The following is a 21,350-nucleotide window of genomic DNA, read 5'->3' as shown; positions in this document are numbered from 1 at the left end:
AGACCTCAGATGGCTATTAAACTTCCAGGCCTCCTGCCTCGGACTAGGAAGTAGCTGAGACTGCAGGCCTGCACCACATACTTCCTCCTCTGCCTTTACCACTGCAGGAGAGAAACTTTGGCTGGAGGGCAGGGCTTACACAATGTGCTTAGGTGAAAAGGCAGATCCCGGGTTTGTTATCATCAGCAATATTTACTCTTTCTTTCCTGATAGAATTTCCTGACCAGAAGACCTAGAGGAAGAAAATGGGGTAGCAAAAATACCCGCTCTCTCTCTTTTCCCCCACACACTCGCTTTATTCTGTCCCCAGTCAGTGCCTCCTATCTGTTTATGAAAATTAGAACTTTCAGTGCCTTGTGGAGATTGTGTGTCAGCATTAGGGGGTTCACAGGGTTGTACTGCCAACCAGAGACTTTCCCGAAGAGTCACATGGGTAACAAAAGCTGATGATTGCATCTTACAAGGTGAGGTTGGCAGTGTGACACCCTGACTTAAGAGGCTGTGTCCCAGGACCCTGCTGTGTGTCCTTTAAAAGTGGTGTGACCGCTTCTATAAGCTGCTTTTATTGAATCAGGAAGACTCAGACATATGCCCTTTTCTCAAAATTGGAAAGCATTTAAGGTGTTAAAGAGACGTCCACATGGTCACCCAGACCCAGTTCCTGGGGAGCTGGGAGGCATCTGGGAACCTTGAAGCAATCTTGTATTTCCACTGTTCTAAAATGTGACATCTTCTCTGGGCAACAATGGGAAATTCTGTCCCTCAAGGGATTCTGCACAAACATCAAGGAGCCCAAACCAGTAGTCCAGTGCCTGGGAGGTGGATAAGGTGGTTCCACCTGGGAACATCTATTTTCTAGGTCTTCTCAGTGTCCCTGTGCCCGCATGGCCTTTGTACAACTCTCCACAGTGCTGGGGCTGTGTACACTCAGTTAAGAGTCTGCACTGGGAGCATCGCTCTGTGTGAGACCCACACGGGCTGCAGGGAACCATGCGAAGTCCAGAGGCCTCAGGTTATCTACCAGATCTCTGCGCTGCCATCAAAGGGAAATTTAGAAAATATTGATCAATAGCTACTTGTAAACCAGTTCCCACCCACTACAAAGTGGTTCCCGCCCACTCCTGCCCACTGCAAACCAAGACAGACCGGTACCCACCTGGGACAGGTGTTCAGGAGCTTCCTATCACAGGTGCACCCTGTCACTCACACTGACCCGTGCACCTCACCTGAGTGCTGCACAATTCACTGACTTTAAAACCCAGGCTCCCGCATGATTCCTCAGAAAGATGAGCAGGCTTGGCAGCAGGGAACCGTGAGGAAAGGTCACTTCCCGCGTTGTATTCTAACCTGACACTTGATTGTCTTTAAAATAAAATACAGTGAGCGGGGCGTGGTGGCCCAGACCTTTAATCCCAGTGCTCGGGAGGCAGAAGCAAGCAGATCTCTGTAAGTTTGAGGCCAGCCTGGTCTATGTAGCAAGCTCCAATCCAGCCAAGACTACAGACTGAGACCCTGTCTCAAAAAAAAAAAAAGTGATTATTTAAAACCCGCCCCAGATCAGTGTTGAGTTATTCATTCGCCACGTGTGCATGGAGCCTGCAGGGAACTGACCCAGCTTCTTGCTAATGCAGAGCAGCCCTGGGGACCTCTCGGAGAAGCCACAGTCAATTACCCTCATGGTCCTGCTCAGAGAACCGGTCTCCTTTCAGGGGAGTAAGGCCTGGGTGGGACAGAGCCCCGGGCTCAGGGACAGGGGTGTGGGGTGACTGTTCGGCCACTGTGGCCAATGCTTCCATCATCTCCTAACACAGCAGCCAGTGAGCGGGAGCCTCGGCCTTCCAGGGGAAATCGTCAGGCCTCCATTGCGTGCCTCCTTCTTAGCCTTTTAAATCCACTTCTCACCTCTCTCCTGAAATGACAACCTATGTGGCCACAAGCTTGAGCATCTTGCCAAGGCCCACGAAGGAGAGGGAAAGAAAGGTGCTTGTATTTGAGATGGATTCAGGAAGTGTACCAAGAGGGACCCAAGACCAGCTGATATAGAAGGACTGCCAGTCCCTCATCCCACCCCCTCTCAGGATAAAACACACACGCACATGCGCACATGCACACGCATGCATGCATACACACGCACACATGCACACATGCACATGCACACACACGCATACACACATGCATGCACACATACACACATGCACATGCACACATACACACATGCATGCACACATACACACACGTGCACATGCACACACATGCATACACACATGCATGCACACATACACTGCACATGCACACATACACTGCACATGCACACATACACACATGCATGTACACACATGCACACACACACACACACACGTCTGTACACACAGTGTGAAGGACAGGGATACACATCCCACCAGTGGATCCTGCCATCGCCCAGCTCACAAGAGCACAGAGTATGCCATTCGTCTTTAAAAGGCAGAGGATATGGCTTAGTTGTTAAAACACTTTCCTTGTACACATGAGGACCTAAGGTTAATCTCAGAATTCAAATTTGAAAGGAGGAGGAAGAAGGAAGAAGAGAAGGAGAAGAGGAAGAAGAGGAAGAAGGGGCAAGCATGGTGGTGAAGCACCTGTGATCCCAACACTTCTGAGGCAGAAACTGGAGGATCACAAGTTCAAGGCCAGCCTGGGCTACAAGAGAGCCTAGCTCAAGGAAAGAGAGAAGAGGGAGGGAGAGTAGGAGCGGGTGGGGAAATCCAACAGATGTAGGGCCATGAGACAGCTGGTGCCTTGGAGAAACATGATCATAAGCTGACCTGGTTCCTCCATAATCCGCCGCCTCTTCAGCCTGAAGCCAGGAAGCAAGGGTTCAGGACAAGTGGGTCTTAGAATCTGGGATCAAAATGAGGGGAGACGTCCCGACTGCAGTAAACTCCTCTCAGACTCCCCTAAGGCAGGGAGAGGTGGGGCAGGGCTAGCTATAAGACTCTAGGGCGTGGTTCCCAACCTTCCTCATGCTACGACCCTTTAACACAGTTCCTCATGTAGGGCGCCATGATGCTGTCACTGTTATGAATCATAAATACCTGACGTGTAGAATACCTGGTATGTGACCCTGCGGGGATCGCCACCCATAGGTTGAGACCTGCTCTAGAGGAAAGCAGGTCCCGGCTCCGGGGATGCTGCAAGCCTGATTTCTCCTCTCTCATCACCCGCTCACCTTCCAGCTCCCCTGAGTCCAGCAACCAGGGCCATGGTGAGGCTTTCCTCTTGGAGCTGTATATCTGATGGCCACACTGTGGCCACACTGGCTGCTAGCAAGGCTTCAGTTTGGCAGCTGCTGCTTTAAGAGAAGCTGAGGTCAGCAAGAGCGTGAGGAGGTGGATGTGAGACAGCTGGTCCAGGCAGACACTCAAGACGCTGAGATACAGAAACAGGCAAGGCGTGGCCTGCAGAGGGGTCCAGGCACGTGTCCACGTGCACACACACCTGCCTATGTATGTGTGTCAGGTGCGCAAACGCATAGAGCCTCACACAGGTGTGTGGGTACACTCTGCAATGCTTAGGAACAGCGACGAAGCTCACCTCTCCTTACCCATGACCAGCCACCGTCACGAAGACACAGAGAGAAGAGAATCAAGTCCACGATAGGGAGAATGTGCTAGGGAAGGAGAAGCATCATCCAGAACAAGCAGATTTCCACGTCCGCGTTCCACAAGGGCCCACATGTCTGGGAGAACGTGCCTTTCCCACCAGGCTGGCCGCTAATTGCCTTCGACGGTTTTCTCCCAGGCAGAAGCCTGCGCAGGTCTGGCATTGACGTTCACCAGATTTTGTTATTACATTCGTCTCGCAGCTCTAAAACAGTAGCAAATATGTGCAATTTATTTAAACAACACTGGGGAAATTAACGCCGCGCAAACGCTTCCTCAGCAAATGAAGATAAAGCCGGGTTTTTAAGCGGGTGTGTGAGAGGCTCTTGGAGCTTCCAGTCTACAATGCGGCCTTGGCAGCAGCAGCTACTATGAAAGAGACTCAGCTGTGTGAGGCAGCCTGGTGGGCTCTGCCTCACCACACACTCAGAGCACTGGGGACAAGTCCCAGAGGCTGTCCTTCGGAAGAGGTCCAGTTGCTCACATCTGGCCAGCTCAGCAGATATGCTCTGGATGAGGACGGTCTAGCAGGTCCGGTGGCTGCAGAGTTGTGGTTTCAGCTGTTCCAGGGTCAGAGGCGTGAAGATCACAAGCCCAAAACCTGACTGAGCTATAGAGTGAGCTCCTCTCTTAAGATGAAGAAGAGGAAGGAGAAAGGGAAGGAGAAGAAGAGAGGAAGATGGGTGCAAATCGTATGCAGGTCATGGGATGGACCCTTCCCGTGGGTTATTCCTGCAAACGGTGCCAGAGCCTAGTGCCCCACGCATTACCACCTGTGATTGTGTGCCCAGACCCATGAGGAGGTGCCAGGGTGTCTTCCCAAGGTCTCTGCAGCTTGCTGGCCCTGAAGGGTGGCAGCAATCCCTTCCAGCAACTCACTAGTGGCTACCCATGACTACTACGGGTCAAGTCAGCTCCTTGTTCAGCAACAGCTGCTGCAGAAATGCCAAGTGCACCCTCCCCACCCCAGGACGCAGTGCTTCACCCCCAACACCAGGCCTCCTGAGACCGACCCTGACCACTGGTGGGCCAGCTTTTTCAGGAAGTCCACCCTCCCATTTATGACCACAGTGTTGGAGTCTCCTGAGCAGTGAGTCCATAAAGTTGCGGGGATGGCCCCAGTTAAAACTAGCTTCTGATTCACTGACTTATTCTCTCCCTGCAGCCCGGCAGAATCCCCCCAGGCCTCTAGAAGCCTGATCACCCATGGTCTGGCTCCTGAAACCCTGAAGCAGCAGCCAGTCTTCCATCCTGGCCAGGCCAACACGAGGGTCCCGTCCTGACCTAGCAGAACCACAGCAAACCCAACTTCAGTGGTGCTAGGCCAGAGCCCCACCCATCCACCCCACCCTGTAAACTAGGAAGGCTGAGTTAGAGCCCTTGCTTAGTACACACAAGGCCTGAGTTCATCAGGTGAGCCGGCACCTGGGACTTGTGAGCCTTGCCATGAATGCGTGTGTCTGAAAACCAACAATGTCCTTCACCCAAGGACGCAATAGACAGAAGCATCCAGCATGGCCCGGAGCTGGCCAGGCCTGGTACTGAGGAACAGGTGTCTCTAACAAGCCCCTTAGTGTAAGCTGCAGGTGTGGGGCCAGCCTGAAATGCAAGCCCTGCCCCCTCCAGCTGCCAGCAGATTTAAAAGCCAACTGGGGAGCAGGGAGACTTCTCTGGGACTTCCATGGGAATATGTATCTCCTCAACTCCACTGCACAGCCCAGTGAATGCCACTCCACAGGACTCCAGAAGTGAGAGCTGGCACTCGGGAAGCTGAGGCAGGAGCATGGCTGTCAGTTCAAATGAGTTTCAAATCAGCTGGGACTACAACATTTAAAGGTGTCCGTCCACAGGATGGATGCTCAGGCTGTCTGTCTGTCTTCAGCTGACTCTGAGGCTGGCTGGCTGTCCATAGGGGATGCTAATCCACGGAGTAAGTGCACAGGTTCATCCACATTGGAGATGAATTTTACCTTGTTGATTTGGCAGGGGGAAGGGTGTGTATGTCACTTTAATTTGCATTCTTGATTCATAGAAGATGTCTACATGTTTATGGATGTTAGGTGCCTATTGTGGCATGTTCGGCACATAATCGATGTGTGTTCTTTTCTTATTATGAGAGAAATTATTGATTTAAAAAAGCTGTTTATATAGGGGCTAGCAACCCTTTGTGAGATTTCTTTCAGATTCGGTTGCTTAGCACAAAGCTGTGGGTTCCAAAAGAAGTTAAAAACCAAAGAAACCCCTTCGCTATGGTCCACTAAGGTGCTGTGTGGACTCCTTTTTGTGGTTTCCACTTCTAATTCCACAAAAGACTTTCACCTTTTTCCCAGAGTCCCCCACTCTTCCACACCAATAGGGGAGGGCATAGACACTCCTAACAGGGGCCTTTGTAAAGCCTGACCTGATGTCGCTCACTCTTCTCCCTCAGAAAGGAAAGACAGCAGCCCTGGACCCCTCTCAGTCCCCAAAGGACACACTGCTGCCGTGGCCCCAGCACCAGAGCTCCGGAGGGCTGAGGAGGCAGAAGCGTGACTGGGTCATCCCGCCCATCAACGTGCCGGAGAACTCCCGCGGGCCCTTCCCCCAGCAGCTCGTCAGGGTAAGTGGACCCAGCTGTTCTTAAGGCTGATCTGGGCAGGTTCTGAGGTGTGGGAGGCACTGTGCAGTAAAGAAACTGTGGGGAAACGTGGAGCCAAGGCCACTCTGAGGGGATGTTCTGCCAACCAGCCTCTCGGTTGCAGCGACTGCTCTTCAGAATTATTTGCTGCGCTGTCCTGTCTGTGGACGCTGGTGTGGTTCAAGGTTGTCCTTTGGCCTCTGACGCCTGCCTGTCTGTGATCTGATTGTGTTTTCCCCTTACACATCTGTGATGACAGTCACGTGATGAAATGCAGGGACATGATCAAGGAGAAGCCCCATGAAAATGAGGGTTCTGGGGCTTTGCAAGAGTCACAAGAGGCCAGAGTATGTGGAAAGAGGCGTCTGTTCTCAGGCCAGCTCTATTGTTCGTTCCTTTCCTTGTAGTCCAGAGTTGTGTGTTTAGTGTGCAGATAGCATCAGAGCTCCCCGCCAGCTCTTCGTCACTACTGTCAGCCCCAGGGGGTTTCCTAGTCTATCCAAGAGGGGCAGGGGATTTATAGTAGAAACACTGGCATTGGTGCTGTGACACACACCCAGGGACACTCCGTGGCAATGTCCCCTGCTTCTGCGCACACTCTCGCCACAGGGGGCATGAGGCTTTCCTGGAGCTGCCTGAGTCAGAGCCAGGACCTTGGGCGGGCAGAGGAGGCTGTCCAGGAGGGAAACCCCACTGGGGAGCCTCTGCTCCAGGCTACTGACTCACCCACTGTCCACAATGGCTCCTAAGATGATGCTGAAGGCAGCCGTGTGGTCCTCACTCTGTGCATGAGTCTCGGCCCTCTCTAGATGGTGGCTGCTTCTGGCAATCACCACAATGTCACCTACTGAAGGGTTTTCCCCAAGTCTTTCATTTTTATTATAAATCAATTTGTTCTGAGAGGGGTTTCATCCAGCCATGCCTGCAACGCTGTATTGCACACCACATGGAAGGTGGCTATGATCATGGCTGCCAACACAGAAGTCGCCTCCATGCGAGCCTAGGCCATGGGGACAGCAGCATGTCTTGGAGATGCACCAAGAGATGCACCAAGACCCTGCAGAGCCTCCTGAGCCTCATCTGGTGCAGAGAAAGATGCGGGGGGGGGGAGGGGGAGAAAGAGCTGCCCGAGCCACCCAGCCCAGCCTCTCTCTCTTCCTCAGAGCTGGCTCGCTTTTCCGAGATGGTGCCGTCTGCAAATCTCTAAGTATCTCTAGGACACAGGTGTGAACTGAGCAGGACCCAGGCTGCATATGAACAGGAGTTGTGGCTATGTGCCCATCAAACCAAATTCTTGAAAGTAAGCAGCAAGCAGAAGCTCGATTAAAAACTCCCAGTCAGTCATCCTCAGCCTCCAGGAAGCTCTGCTCCAAGCTGTTCCCATGGGCAGTGAGTGACAGGTGAGCTGAGGGCTCTGGTCTGCTCACATCGAAAGGGAATGTCTGGAAACAGACAGTGGGGAAGAATCAGGAGCACTGCAGCATCCCCAAATCCTTGGCTCCACTCCTATTCTACAGACAGACGGGAAAACATAACAAGACCACAGGATGCCCTTGTGGGCAGAGCCATACTGCAGAAAGAGCTACCTGTTTATCACCATGAGGACAGGGGTCAGCTGTCCTCTGCTGGGCCTGAGACCTGAACGGATGTGTCAGCGGTCAGGGATATGGCCAGGCATGGTTAGAACTGAGGGAGTGACCACTTACTCCCACCAGCAGAGACCTGGGTCCACTATCAGCTGGAGACCTTTCTCAAGGTGTGGCTATTAGAGTTGAGCTCACAGCATGTCTGAAGATGCTGTGTGCGTGGCTTTCCATAGGGATGGCTGCATATCAGGGGCATTTTCCTCTCCTGGTCACACAGACGTGGGAAAGTGTGTCTGGACACAGCAGCAGGCAGTAGAAGCTGCCGGGTGGGCAGTGCCAGCTGGTGAGGCTTGGAAGTTGAGTTCCCAACTGGCAAGGAGAACAAAGAAACCAGGGTTCGACTGTACACACAGCCGCCTGCTTCATATACACAGCATGCAAGCCTACACACACATGAACACATAGCAACCCACTTCATATATACACACATGCACACATACAGAAACCTAATTCATATATACCATCCCACTACCTACAAATATACATAAACACACACACACAGCCCACTTTATACATACATGTATGACCCACCCACACAAGCCCGTTTCAAGCATCTACACATGTATGCACAACCCACTTTGTGCACACGTGTGCACATCAGCCCACAACATGCATCCATGCACTCACACACACGTCACTCCGTCTACACAACCACATCTGCACCGTGTTCTCTTTTTCTGTTCCCGACTCTCACAGGGTGCAGACAGCGACTCTGGGTCTACTCTGCGTTGTTCTATCCGCAGGAAGCCCGTGAGTTTTCTGTCAGTGCTCCAGGGCAGTGCTCCAAAAGCCCACATTGGAGCATGAATGCAGCTTGATGGGCGGGCAGCAGAGCTGGCACACTCCGAGGTTCAGCTGGGATTAGCTAGTTCCGTGCTCGTTAAGGCATTTCATTCTGATAAAATATGTTAAATGAAAACGTGGGTGGGAGAAGAGGCAGAATGTTCTTCCCAAACCCCAGTTAATTGCCGGCGTTTTCCTTGGAAGGAATAGTGTCTCTTCATAAGTGCTCACTCTGCCGCACAGGGGACAGACTTGTGTATCCAGGAAAGCCTGGTGAGAACAGTGGAGCTAGGAGACTAAGCCATGCAGGTGCACAGTAGGAGCTGAGCCATGGGGGTCCACATGAACTGAGTCACACCAGTCTATGGTGGAGTGTGGGCTGAGCCACACGGGTCCATGGCAAAGCATGTGGGGCCATGGTGGAGCGTGACTCCCATCAATGGGGCTGCTGAGCCGTGTAGGCTTCTAGCAATGTGTGGTATGATCTTACTGGTTCCATCCCACGGAGCTAGCCCACAGCCTCAGTTCAGGGTACGTGAGGAGTGGCAGTGACCTTGGGAAGACATTACCCATAAGTCCCAGCCATCTTTTATCCTCAGATGGAGGATGTGTGGTTTAGAACAGAGTGTATTCAGAACCCCTTGTTTATGTGACAGGGTTCCCAGTTTGGCTCTGTTGAGAGGGAGTGGGCCTGTTAGGAGGTGGCAGGCAGGGAGAGGTATTCAAGAGGTGGCCTTTGAAGGACACAGTGTCTTGGGTGACACTAGCATCCTCCAGACCTCACTGGGCTATGAATAAACAGTCTCCAACATCACACACTTTGTGCCACCAAGACCTAAAGTCATAGAGTCCATTGGTCACAGACAGAAACCTCCAAAACCAGGAGCCGAAGTAAACCTTGCATCTTTATGGGTCAGTTATCAGGTGTTTGTTACGGCAACGGGAGGCTGAGTGGAACAGAGGAGGGAACCATTAACAGCCCCTGAGCCACCCTGATAGCTCCCAGAGGAACTGTGGGACAGGGCATGGTCCCTAGTCCGGCCCCAGTGCTGGCCTGGACAGCATGGGGCATCCCTTTTCCTTTTTTGGAGATTTGAAGGGAAGAATAGAGAATTCTCCCTTCCGTGGCAATCCAGAAGCACCAGCCATCAGCTTTCTGCTTGTCCCTCCCGATTGGGTTCCATGTCTCCGGCGGTGCTGATGGCGCCTAACGGGATGTCAGCACAGGCTTTGAAAGCTGCTCGCTGCTCTAATGTGCTCATGAAGTTTGACTGCTGGCAAGATCCAGGGGAGGATAAAACAGGACTTGTAGAAAGAGGTCTATTCTGCAGCTGAATCTAATAAAAATTCAGAATTCGTTAACTGGGGAGGTTGTCCGCGGCGGCACAAATTGACTGGAGACAAGGAGGAGGAAAGTGGTGTTCTTGGGGACAAGTGGTTTAATTTTGGGAACTGATATTTGAGAAGACAGGAAGCCCTGCAAAGCAGTCCGTGGGGCCCCTGCTAGAAAAGGGGCCCCAGAAATAGCTGCAGAGGAGACTGGAGGAAGCTGCCACAAATGCACTCTGAGCAGGGACTGTGCCCAGCAGGTGACAAAGGCAGCATCTGCAGCAGAGGGCTAGGTCACCTGACCCAATGATGACAGCCACAGGTAGCTTAACCAGATGGAAGCTGAGGGTTTCTTCTCCCATTTCATGTGTATAATGTGCACGTGTGTGGGCATATTTGGGTGGGTGCATATGCACATGTGACCATTTAAAGACTAAAAAGGTCAGGAGGGGAACTGGAAAGACGGCTCAGCGGTCAACACCAGCTGCTCCTGCAGAGGACCCAGATTCTCTTCCCAGCACCCACATGGAGGATCCCATAGTCATCTATAGCTCCTGCCCCATGGGATCTGACACCCTCTTGTGGACTCTCACATGGGAAAACACACACACACACGGGGGGGGGGGACGGACGGACGGACGGACGGACAGACAGACAGACAGGTGGGTGGATGGACAGATAGATTTTTTTAAGGCAGAAAAAGCATGGAAGGCATGGTAGGGCCCAGGGAGAGACAGAGAAAGAGGAAGGAGGAAGGACAGGATGGAGAAAATGCTAGTACAAGCATGAGCATAGCACACAGAGAGACTCCCCCATGAGGTCTATGTCTGAGTTTGTCTAGCAAGAGACAAACTTTTATGTATTTGAAGATGGGGTGAGTTCCCTTTTACACCCAGAATTGACTGTTTAGCTACTGCAGAGAATTGGATAATCTAGAGAGAGAAAGGGAGACCTGAGGAGATGCCACCCTGCTGGCCACTCCCTATCTTCTGAGATGCCCCAGAGATCACCCAGCAGAGCTTAAGTTCCCAAAGGGATAGGGCACCCTCAGACCCAACACTGCAGACAGAGAAGATGTCTCTGAGGACTTATGAGGTGACCAGGTAGTTATAGGTCCCCAGGCTGCCCATTTTCACGGCCAGTCCACAGTCATCAGGAAGAGTGTCAACTTGATGGCCATCACCTTAGGAGTCCTGGTCAAATCATCTCTATCTTACTAGCTGTGTGGCTTAAAGTGATGTGTTTGTGTGTCCAGTTGACAAGGGATGGACTTGTGGCTCTAGTGAGGTTGTCTGTGAGGGAGTTTCCAGAGAGGCTCAGCTGCCCTGAATTTGGGCAGAACCACCCACAAGCTGGGATACTGACCTAAATAAAAAGGAGAAAAAGATCTGACACCAACATTCCCCTTCTCTTGACCTTAGTCTGCTAAGATGCACGCAAGCAGCCCAAGCTCCTGTCACCATGCCTTCCCCGCCATGACAGACTGTCCCTCTCACACCCAGAACCAAAACAAATCCTTCTCTAAATCGCATTTGTCAGACACTTGGTCAGAAGAGAGAAAAGGGAACTAACATACTAACACTTCTACTGATGATAAATTAGGAAAATTCACTTGAAAGTGTCCCGTAGAGATATACTGGAGACCTTAGAAGAGAGAAAACAGTCCTAGGGAAGGGTGTGTCCGTGTGGTCTCTCTGGTTCTGCAGCAAAGACTGGACACAATGAGACTCCTCATTGCGGAGTCTCTAGAGCAGTGTTTCTCACCTGTGGGCTGTGACCCCACAGGGGGCACATATCAGATATTTACATTATAACAGTAGCAAAATTACAGTTGTGTAATTTTATGGTTGGGGGTCACCACAGCATGAGGACCTGTCCTAAAGAGTGGCAGTGTTAGGAAGGCTGAAAACCACTGCCCTAGAGGAAATCAGGCAGGCAGCAAGGGCAGAGCATGACACCACACAGCTGGGTGGACCTGCAGTCCAGAGGGGAATGCACGATGCACCTCTCCCCCAAACAGCGCCTGCAGACTGGACCTCTGGGAGGGGTGAACAGGGAGCCAGAGTGAAACACATGCTGTAACTATCACTCAGCAGGAGGGACCCCCTGCAAGGATGGCGGAAACTGCAATCCCCAGAGACACAGCCCAGTCCCAAAGGAAGCTGACACCCTCACGATGTGTCCCCTTTCACACCGTGTCCCCTGCTCCGACCCTCAGGATGAGGAGGAGGAAGTAATTCTGAAAGAGCACCCCAGCAGACAGGACAGGACGTCCCCCATGAGCACATCCCTGTAATCACACAGTGTGCAGGTCCTGCTGTCCTCGCCGAAGCCTCAGGAACACGAAGAAAGCAGGGTCTCCCACCTCAGCTGCCCTGTGTTCTGTGATTGAATGGGCCATGTGAAAGGACTAAGCGGGCCTTTGTATGCGCGGTCCCGTCTGAGCAGAAAATGTTCCCTCTCCTGCCTGCCTTAGTGGCTATATTGATACCACAGAAAGCTCCTTATGAAACGACAGCAAAATCAAATTGCCGCAAGTGCTCAGATAATTTATTGGAGAATATTCAATTAGAATACATTAATATTTTAGATTTCCATCATCAATCTACTGTCAGCGATTTAAAGCCATTACTGAGCTGCTGGCTGGAGAGGGTGCGTTTAGGTGAGGGTAGAGGCACCTACCCAAGTGGGCTCCGTCGTGGCTGGCAGCAGCATGAGAGGCTCACAGCGCTGGACCAGCTCTAGGGCGGAGGCCAGATGCGGTCAGGATGCCGGGCAGTGGGGCTCGTGCCACTCTGGGTCACTCAGAGGGAAGGAGAGTAATGGGACTCTATGGGATGTGGCCAATTCCAGGTGACCTCAGATCTTAGTGGATCTCCCGAGACAGCAGGGCCACTGGAGGCTTCTTTCATGGTGTTAAGCAGTTTCAGGTCTCGGGCTCTGGGAGGGTTTGAGGGAGGTGGTCACCTACCATCACTGCTTAACATTGCTGGGCATCACCACTTAGCCACGGGCCTGCAAAGGTCATGTGGGGAGCCGGCTTCAGAGTCATCATGGCTTCCTACACATTTGGGAGGACAAGGGGCCACTGATGACAGACTGTGCCTTAAAAAGATATCCCCAACCAGAGGGGACAGGTGAGAGCCACCCTGCCTCTAGGTGGCCAGGAAGGAGCCCAGCAAGTCCTGTGGGGGCAGAAGGTGTAGGCTGTCCTCTATGGCTAGTGACAGGGGGAGGTCCAGCCACACTAGTTCCGTGTCTGCGGAGGAACGCTGCAACAGGGCAGATGGTCTCACTAGTGAGAGTGGAGGACCAGCAGGCAAACAGCAAAGTTTCCTTCTCCCATGTCCTTCTATCCAGGCTGCCTTCAGAGATGCCACCCATGCGTAGGGTGGGTCTTCCCACATTCAAATACCGTGATCAAGAAAATCCCTCACAGCTGTGCCCGGCATCCAGCTGGAGTCGCATGGATGACTGAGCTGGCAAACCCCCTCCCTCACAACCTGGCCTGGGACACAGGTGACCAAGCGTCTCACCCTATGGATCTGAGGTCAAGCAGCCTTGTTCTAAGCCAGCAGCCCAGCTGCATGAGATGTCGGGCGTCTCATTGTGGCCGAGCTATGCCTTGGCACCTCCATGTCAGGCATCTGGGGTGCCCTATCGTGACCACGGGGAAGCTAGGAGCAGTTGTGGGGGCATGGGCTCTGCCCCTGCTGCACATCCATCCTGCACTGTTTGGTGTGTGACACACCATCTCTTATCATTGTGACCAAATACCTGGCAGTAAGCGGCTGGACAGTTCATTCTGGCTCGCAGTTGTGAGAGTATGTGGTCATGATGGCTGCAGCTCGAAGTAGCTGGTCACATTGCAGGACAGTTCATTCTGGCTCGCAGTTGTGAGAGTATGTGGTCATGATGGCTGCAGCTCGAAGTAGCTGGTCACATTGCAGGACAGTTCATTCTGGCTCGCAGTTGTGAGAGTATGTGGTCATGATGGCTGCAGCTCGAAGTAGCTGGTCACATTGCAGGACAGTTCATTCTGGCTCGCAGTTGTGAGGATCCGTGGTCACGGTGGCGAGAGCTCGAAGCAACTGGCCACACTGCGTCCACAGTCAGGATGTAAAGAGCACAGCACTCTGGTGCTCCTCCCACTTCTCATTCCTCTTCAGTCTGGAACCTCAGCCAATGGAAACTGCCACCCACAGTCAGCATAGATCTTCCTCCTCAGCCAGTCCTCTCTGAAAATTCCCTCACAGATACTCACAGAGCTGTGTCTCCTGAGAGATTCCAAACCCAGGTTGGCAGTGAAGGTTGAGCGTTGCACTGTCCCTGTGCCTCAGTTTCTCCCCTGGTCCCATGGGTTCTCAACACCTCTCACCTTGGACAACGGCTGCTCATTGGGCCACGCGTGGATCTTCGGCTTGTGCAAACCTACCTGCTCCTTTGCCAGCTACTTCCAGACAATTCCACAGCCATGTGAGAGCCCACAGACCAGTGTGTGTGGACTCCTTAGGAGGAGATGCTGGCACGGAGCTCAGCACAGAGGCCACAGAACAAATGTTACCTTGCTCAGGCCCTCCCTGGAGGGTTGGTACTCATGGACAGAGGCTGTGAATATTCCAGGGGCCGGGGCTGTGGATAACCTGCTTCCTCCTCCTTTGAAGAGGAGGGCAGGCTTGTCAGTGGTCCTTTTTGTGGTCACACACATGGGCAGAGACTGTCCAGCTAGTCCACAATGCTCTCTGTATCTTGCCCATCTTTTCTCCCTCTCTCTCTTTCTCATTAACTTGCTCAATGCTTCTTTTCAAAGCTGTAGTCAATAAAAATTAGCCTCTGCTGACCTGGCCTCATTCCGCAGCAGAGGGCCAGAGGTGACAGCTACTTTATGGCAGTCAACGTCCCTAGGGATCTCACTAAGCTCTGAACTCTCTTAATGCAAATTTAAAAAGCTTCTAATATATGTTAAATAAATATCAGCCACTTGTCAGAGCCGTAGTTATTAAGGATTAATTTTATAGCTGTTACATTTCTGATCAACTGTTACTTATAATTAGCCCCTATAAATGTTTCTAAATAATCAGATAATATTTGAATAGCTTAAATACACTCTCTTGTTCCATTTATCAGGAACTTACATTTAAACAGCTGGAAATGTGGAGTGTTGGTGTGGAGGGGTCTCATAGCTGGCTGGTGTGTGTGTATATGCGTGCACACATGTGTGTGCATGTGTCCCAGAAATGAAAAAGAAACTACATTTGTTTCATGGGATAGATGGCGATTATATGTGTCCATGTACATGTATGTGTTCATGTGTACGCATGTGTGAGCATGTGAGAGTGGAGGCTACAGGTTGAATGAAAGTATGCACCTCCTTCATTCACTCTCCTTGGTTTGATATAGGGTCTCCCACTGAACCAGGAGCTCACCAGTTTGGCTAGGATGTCTGGCCAGTGAGGCCCAGGGCTGCTTCTGTCTCCACCCTACCCCTAACACACACCCAGCACTAGGGTTATGGGCAGATTCTGTCACACCCAGATTTTTCAAGGATCCTGGGCATTGACCTTTGGTCTTCCAGTTTGCATGGCAATGATGCTGCCAGCTGAGTAGCTACCCAGCCCTAGAGGCTGGTTCTCAACCCTGAGGATACAGCCAAGTCATCAACAACCCTAGCAGGAATCTTATTACGGTGTATATGCGTGCATCAGTGTACACAGGTACTGCAGCGTGTCTGGGGAGGTCAGTGGACAGCTTTATGCAGTCAGTTCTCTCCTTCCATCATGGATTCTGGGTATCCAACTCTGTCTTCAGACCCATATGATAAACCCTTTTAGTACCTCTGTCCACTAAGACGTCGACCAGCCTTCTGGAAGGCTATAAAGGCTGACACTTAGGAGTTTCTTTTTCCCTGAGGAAGCATGTTGTGAGAGGAGCCTGCTTGTTTGTTCCTGGCCACTCAGCCCCAAAACAACCACACAGAAATGGTATTAATTAAATCACTGCTTAGCCTATTAGCTCTAGTGTATCGGTGGCTTAACCCTACACTCTAGCTTCTTCTTGGCTAGGTCTTACATCTGAATTTAACTCTATTAATTAATCTGTGTATCACCATATGGCTGTGGCTTACTGGGTAAAGTTCTGTCCGGCATCCTTCATCTGTCTCCAGCAGGGCTCCATGGTTTCTCTGACTCCGCCTTCTTTCTCCCAGCATTCAGTTTAGTTTTCCCTGCCTAGCTCTGTTCTGCCCTGCTATAGGTTCAAAACAGTTTCTTTGTCATTAGCCAATAAAAGCAACAGATATACAGAGCATTTGCTGTTTTTGACACAGTCTGTCGTATAACCAAGGCTGGCTTCCACCTCACCTTGGAGCAAAGGTGACCTTTAACTCCTGATCTGCCTGCCTCTACCTCCGGCTTGCCTCTAGGATTACAGGTGGTGTGTGCCACCATATCCAGCTTGTGCACCGCTGGGCACAGATCCCAGGGTGTCATGCATGCTAATCAGACATACTCTGTCATCTGAGCTGCGTCCCCAGTCCCCAGAACGTTCTTCATGTACAGCTTTAACCTAGAATCTCACCTGACATCTACGGTTAGCTGAATGCCCTGTGTGGGTTCAGGAGTCCAAGGACCACACATTCTCCCTTAGGGTTGAAATCCAAAGTGTCTTCCAAGGATTGTAGCACTTAGTTCACTGGCTTATTGCACTGTCTGAGACCGTGGAGCCTTTAGGAGGTGTTGCTGTTGGTGCTGCCTCTGGAGCCATTCTTTCTGTGTCCTGACCCACTACTGTGGTTGGGGCTGCCCCATCATGTCTTCCTGCTGTGATGGTCTGAAGTCCCCCGAGAAGCCATGATTAGACCCCTCTTCTCCCTCTGCCAGGTAATATGTCAGAGCAAGTGTGTCTCATTTGCTGCCCTGGGGACATAGAACCTGAGCCTGCACACTGGGGTGGGTGTGGACATTGAGTCTGGGTGGTCCCAGTTCCTTACAGCATCCCCTCCTCCAACCTCAGTGAGCCTGGATTGCCTCTCTCACAGTGTGCAGAGTAGACGTGGCCCCTTTAAGTCTCCGAGGGTCCCAGGCAGCCTCCTGTGTTGCTTCCCTCCACTCTCCTGCGCATGCTCCCTGCTCACACTTTCTCTCTGACATTCCTGAAGTCTGAGATCAGGTTGATTGGCCAGAATGAAGGCTCTAGCAGGCCACACCCCTCAAGGGGATAAAGGGGCTGTCATAATCCTATTCTCCCCAGTTCCCAGAAGCCCCTGCACCCTCCCTCTGAGCTCCGTCCTTCCTCCCCAGGCCCACAGCTCAGCATCACCCAGCCACCCTCCACACCATCACCTTGTGGTCTGTTTCTCCATATAAATCTCTTCTCCTTTCAGAGAGACCACGTGATGGCTTCTGGAACTCCCTAGGGGACTCTAGATGCCCTCAACTGGCCATAGCTATAACCCCTTCTCTGAGGGCAGTAACATTCACAGGCCTCGGGTTTAACGCCTAGACAGTTGGTCTCCTTCTATCGCTGGCCACCGTGCTCCAGGGACAAAGCTGTGGCCCCTCACAACCATTAGTCAGCACAAACATGGTTCCATCTGGTCTCTGCCTGTTTCGAGGATGCTCTTAACCTTTCTCATCTCTTGTAAGAAGTGTGCTTCTAACAGCCGGTATCTACATTGTGGGCTTTGCTGGGAACTTGAAACCCTCCCTGCCTGGTTAAGCCCAGCTGCAGCCTGGCGTGAGGCAGCACATACTGGCCATGTTGTTCCCAGGGGGGCAGTGGCTCAGAGAGCCTACCAGTGTCAAACCAGAATTGTCATTGCTCACACCATCCTGGGCAGGGGAGGGTTAAAGGCAGTGGCTGGAGGAAGTCCCCAGACAATTCAGCTTTCCCCACCTCTGGAACTCTGCTTTGTAGCCACCACAATCCAGCAGGTGGCCTTTGTGGGAGCAATGGACACTTCTCCCTGTCATTCTCACGGCCATCCTTTGTGGGATAGTCACAGATGACTCCAGCTCAGAGACATTTCTTCCTAATTCTGCTTGTCACGGGCCTGGCTCTTGGCGGCGGGCTGCTGGCAGGAATGGGTGTATCCATAATCACTGACTTGATAGGTCTGGGCAGTCAAGGAACCTTCCCCTTTGTCATTACCCCCCTCCTGCTTGTACACCCCCCACCTGCCCACAGGTGGCTTATCATGGCTCACCTGTGAGTGAGTTGTCCAGTCTCTCCTGCGGTATGATGCTACCGTGTACCCATGAACTGCACCGAGACCTCCTCTGCAGGGCTCAGACAGCTCTGACCTTCTTCTGAATATGTTCAAATCATGAGGCACCAGATAGGAACTTGGCATGCTTGGCACAACCCATCCAAGCTGGCAATTAACAGTGCCACAGAGAGAGACGTAGCCAGAGCACCTGTCCAAACCAATTTCCCTGAGCTTGGTTATTTGAAAGTCTAAAAATCCCTAACACTAAGAAGCAGGCAGTGTTTAAATTTACGTTCGGTTCCCAGATGAGACCTTCTGGTTCAGCTGCTCGACTTTATTTGGAAATATGAACGGTAACTTGATTACATGTTAAGGAAGCTGCGGCTGGGGGATTTCCATCAATATCTTTTTTCCTCCGAATTCCTCCTCTTGAGGCTGGAATCCATTCAATTCCGAAGCAGGGTTCCAACACTGTGTGTGCAGAGCAGATGGCAGGGGCCAGGATGAGCTCCCTTGGGCTGATGCCACAAGTCCCAGGTGAGGTGACCCAGACTGGGAATTCCAGAGGCTGTGGTGGAAGCCAACTTTATTTCTAGCTCCCAACCCAATTGCTAGGCCATTAAGCTGTCAAAACATGGAAGTCCATTATAAGAAAAACTTCCCATCCCAGAAGATTTGTGGCTTAGAATACTCAGAGCTAAAACTCACCCACCCACTCCCTGGAAAATGAAGGCCATGTGAAACTAGAATCTGCCTTCTGCCTCCTCCAGGAGGCATCGTAGACATGGAGGAGTCAGGGATGGGGGTGTGGGCAGAAACTCTAGACAGAAATGGATGTTTTGTGTTATTTACCCCTGGTATCTTCTGGCAAGGGAGTGGCCACGCCATGACCAACCTTACTTACCAAAAGAGGCTCGTTTTCTCCAAGGGGGTGTGTTTCTCGTAGGATGGAAAATGTCAGGCTGGGTCTTCTTTGAGACTAGGAAGCTACAGTCTGTGCAGACACCAGCCTGCCAGGCAGGACACCTGAGATGCATTGTGGAGGCTGAAATGGAGAGAGTAGCCCCTGTGTTGAGCACCTGTGGGGTGCGGCTCTGCAGACACACCCCCATGTGTGAGCTGGTTTTGCCCAGACATGTCAGGAGGCAGGTGATGCCAGCTGCATACGGCAGATGAAGAAATAGAGAACTGAGGTTGGGTCGGCAGGATGGGAGACAGAGATCCACAGGCCCCAACCCACAAGACAAGAAGGGGCGCGTCCACAGGCCCCAACAAGAGAGGGCATGTCCCCCAGGCCCCAACCTACAGAGGGCATGTCCCCAGGCCCCAACCCACAAGACAAGAGAGGGCGTGTCCACAGGCCCCAACCCACAGAGGGCGTGTCCACAGGAACTGCTCAACATATGAACCACTGAGTACTTTCTCTTCCTGTTGGGCAACATCAAAATCCTTGACAACATTTTTCCAGGAAGCAGCTTCTATTCCAGCTAAACAGCAGAAGGAAAGGCCCTGGGACCGTGATTCCACCATGGTCACAACACCGTGGCCCATTACAGTGAGGGGTGGACACCAGAGTGTCCACGTGGTGCTGGGTCCCCATCCTGAAGGAGACAAAGCCGACAACACACAGGGCAGAGTCAGTGCCTGCCTCGTACAGTAGTAGGCCACATGAGGGGGCTTCTTGCCCGCCAACAGGATAGCTGTGCAGCCCCACATTGTACAAAATGTGCACCAAGATAAAAGGGAGGGAAAGTGATCTCACGCTCATTTGAGAACCTGGGGAATGTTCCAGGCTTGCTCGCTAGAGAGATGCATGTGAGCACCCATGCATCACTCACACATACACCCATCTGAGCTGGCAGCAGGCTGAGGATGGGTCCTTGCTGTGACTGTCAGCACCGCTCAGACCCTGAGGACACCACCTCCTCTTAGACTCTGGGTAGTTCTTGAAGAAGTGTGAGGGCATGGGAAGGAAGCTTGGTCCAGTAAGGGCTTCTGTGTGGCAAGTCCCCATCTCCACATCATGAACAGCAGTGGTGACTTGGCATCTTGGTACCTGCTCCTGTCCCTAGGCAGAATGTCACGGCCCCTTGGCTCTCCAGAGAGGGCTGAGGACCATTTGCTATGTTCCTAGGTATTTCTCCAATGCACAGAGCAGAGGTATGCAGAAGAGCAGGCTCCACCATCCACGGCTCCATTTTCAAGAGAGCAGATCTTTTTTTAACTACCAAGGAGCCCTCTAATAGCGGTTGCTAAGAAACTGCTGCAGTTGGTGATTTTGCAAACGTCTCGCTCATTCCCTGATCTTCCAGTTTACAGCCCAGAGCCCCCACCTGCCTGACAGTTCAACAGCAGAGCTGTGGATCAGCTTGCGGGGAGGAACAGTCTGTAAGGTGGATGCCCTCAGGAGAAGCCCAGCAATGCTGGACACAAAGAGGATGCAGGAATCCCAGGCTGACTTCTGTTGCCACAGCATCCCCGTGCCCTGGCCAGCTGATACCATGGGTGGGGAGAATGGGAGCTGAGGTTTTACTGTCAGCCTTTGGTAGCAGGGCATCTGGGTACCCCAAACCTTGTGATCTAAGGCTCTTTTGAAGTTCAACTCATTGGATCCAAAAGTCCCCATCTTTTCTGTCTCTCTCCTGAGGAATGAAGCCTCCATCTCACCCCCACCCATATTGAGGCCCTCCCATTGGAGGGAAGGGTGGGCATCAACAGGTCTTTCCTAACCAAGTGCAACCTTAGTGATATAAGCATGAGGGGGAGAGATGGCTGAGAAGGGCTCCTCAGTCCAACCCATGTGGTGAAGCCAGCCTGATTAGATGTCACCTCCAGGGATGACGAACTGCACAGTGGTGTAGGGACCACACCCCTGGCAAGAACACAGGTATAAAGTTGGGGTCAAAGGATGAAGATCATTGCTCCTCAGCCGGTCCTTGAGGAAGACTTCACTTCAGACTCTCCAGGCATCTTCTCCAGCTGCTCTCCACAGGACAGAAATGGTAGCTCTGAACACAGCACCCCACTCTCCGGCATGCACACAATTACAGCCCAGGGCCCCACACCCCTGCAGACACACAATCACAACCCAGGGCCCCGCACCCCTGCAGACACACAATCACAACCCAGGG

General features: G+C 52.1%; 1 protein-coding gene and 1 long non-coding RNA gene across 2 annotated transcripts in view; one reads left to right on the top strand and one right to left on the bottom strand.

Moving 5' to 3' along the window:
• Cdh4 (cadherin 4) overlaps positions 1–21,350 on the top strand; it is a 471,330-nt gene that overhangs the window by 361,178 nt on the left and 88,802 nt on the right. The window contains exon 4 of the mRNA XM_026787264.1: positions 6,067–6,237. Within this exon, the coding sequence (XP_026643065.1) occupies positions 6,067–6,237 (171 nt within the window). The remainder of the gene's footprint in view (positions 1–6,066; positions 6,238–21,350) is intronic.
• LOC106144227 overlaps positions 18,533–21,350 on the bottom strand; it is a 4,143-nt gene continuing 1,325 nt past the window's right edge. The window contains exons 2-3 of the long non-coding RNA XR_001229301.1: positions 19,124–19,264; positions 18,533–18,843 (exon numbers count right to left, since the gene is read on the bottom strand). This is a non-coding gene — a long non-coding RNA (uncharacterized LOC106144227). The remainder of the gene's footprint in view (positions 18,844–19,123; positions 19,265–21,350) is intronic.

The sequence above is a fragment of the Microtus ochrogaster genome, linkage group LG8 (assembly GCF_000317375.1).
Source record: "Microtus ochrogaster isolate Prairie Vole_2 linkage group LG8, MicOch1.0, whole genome shotgun sequence".
In the NCBI taxonomy this organism is placed as follows: Eukaryota; Metazoa; Chordata; class Mammalia; order Rodentia; family Cricetidae; genus Microtus; species Microtus ochrogaster.
This window is presented reverse-complemented; position numbering and strand designations above follow the sequence as displayed.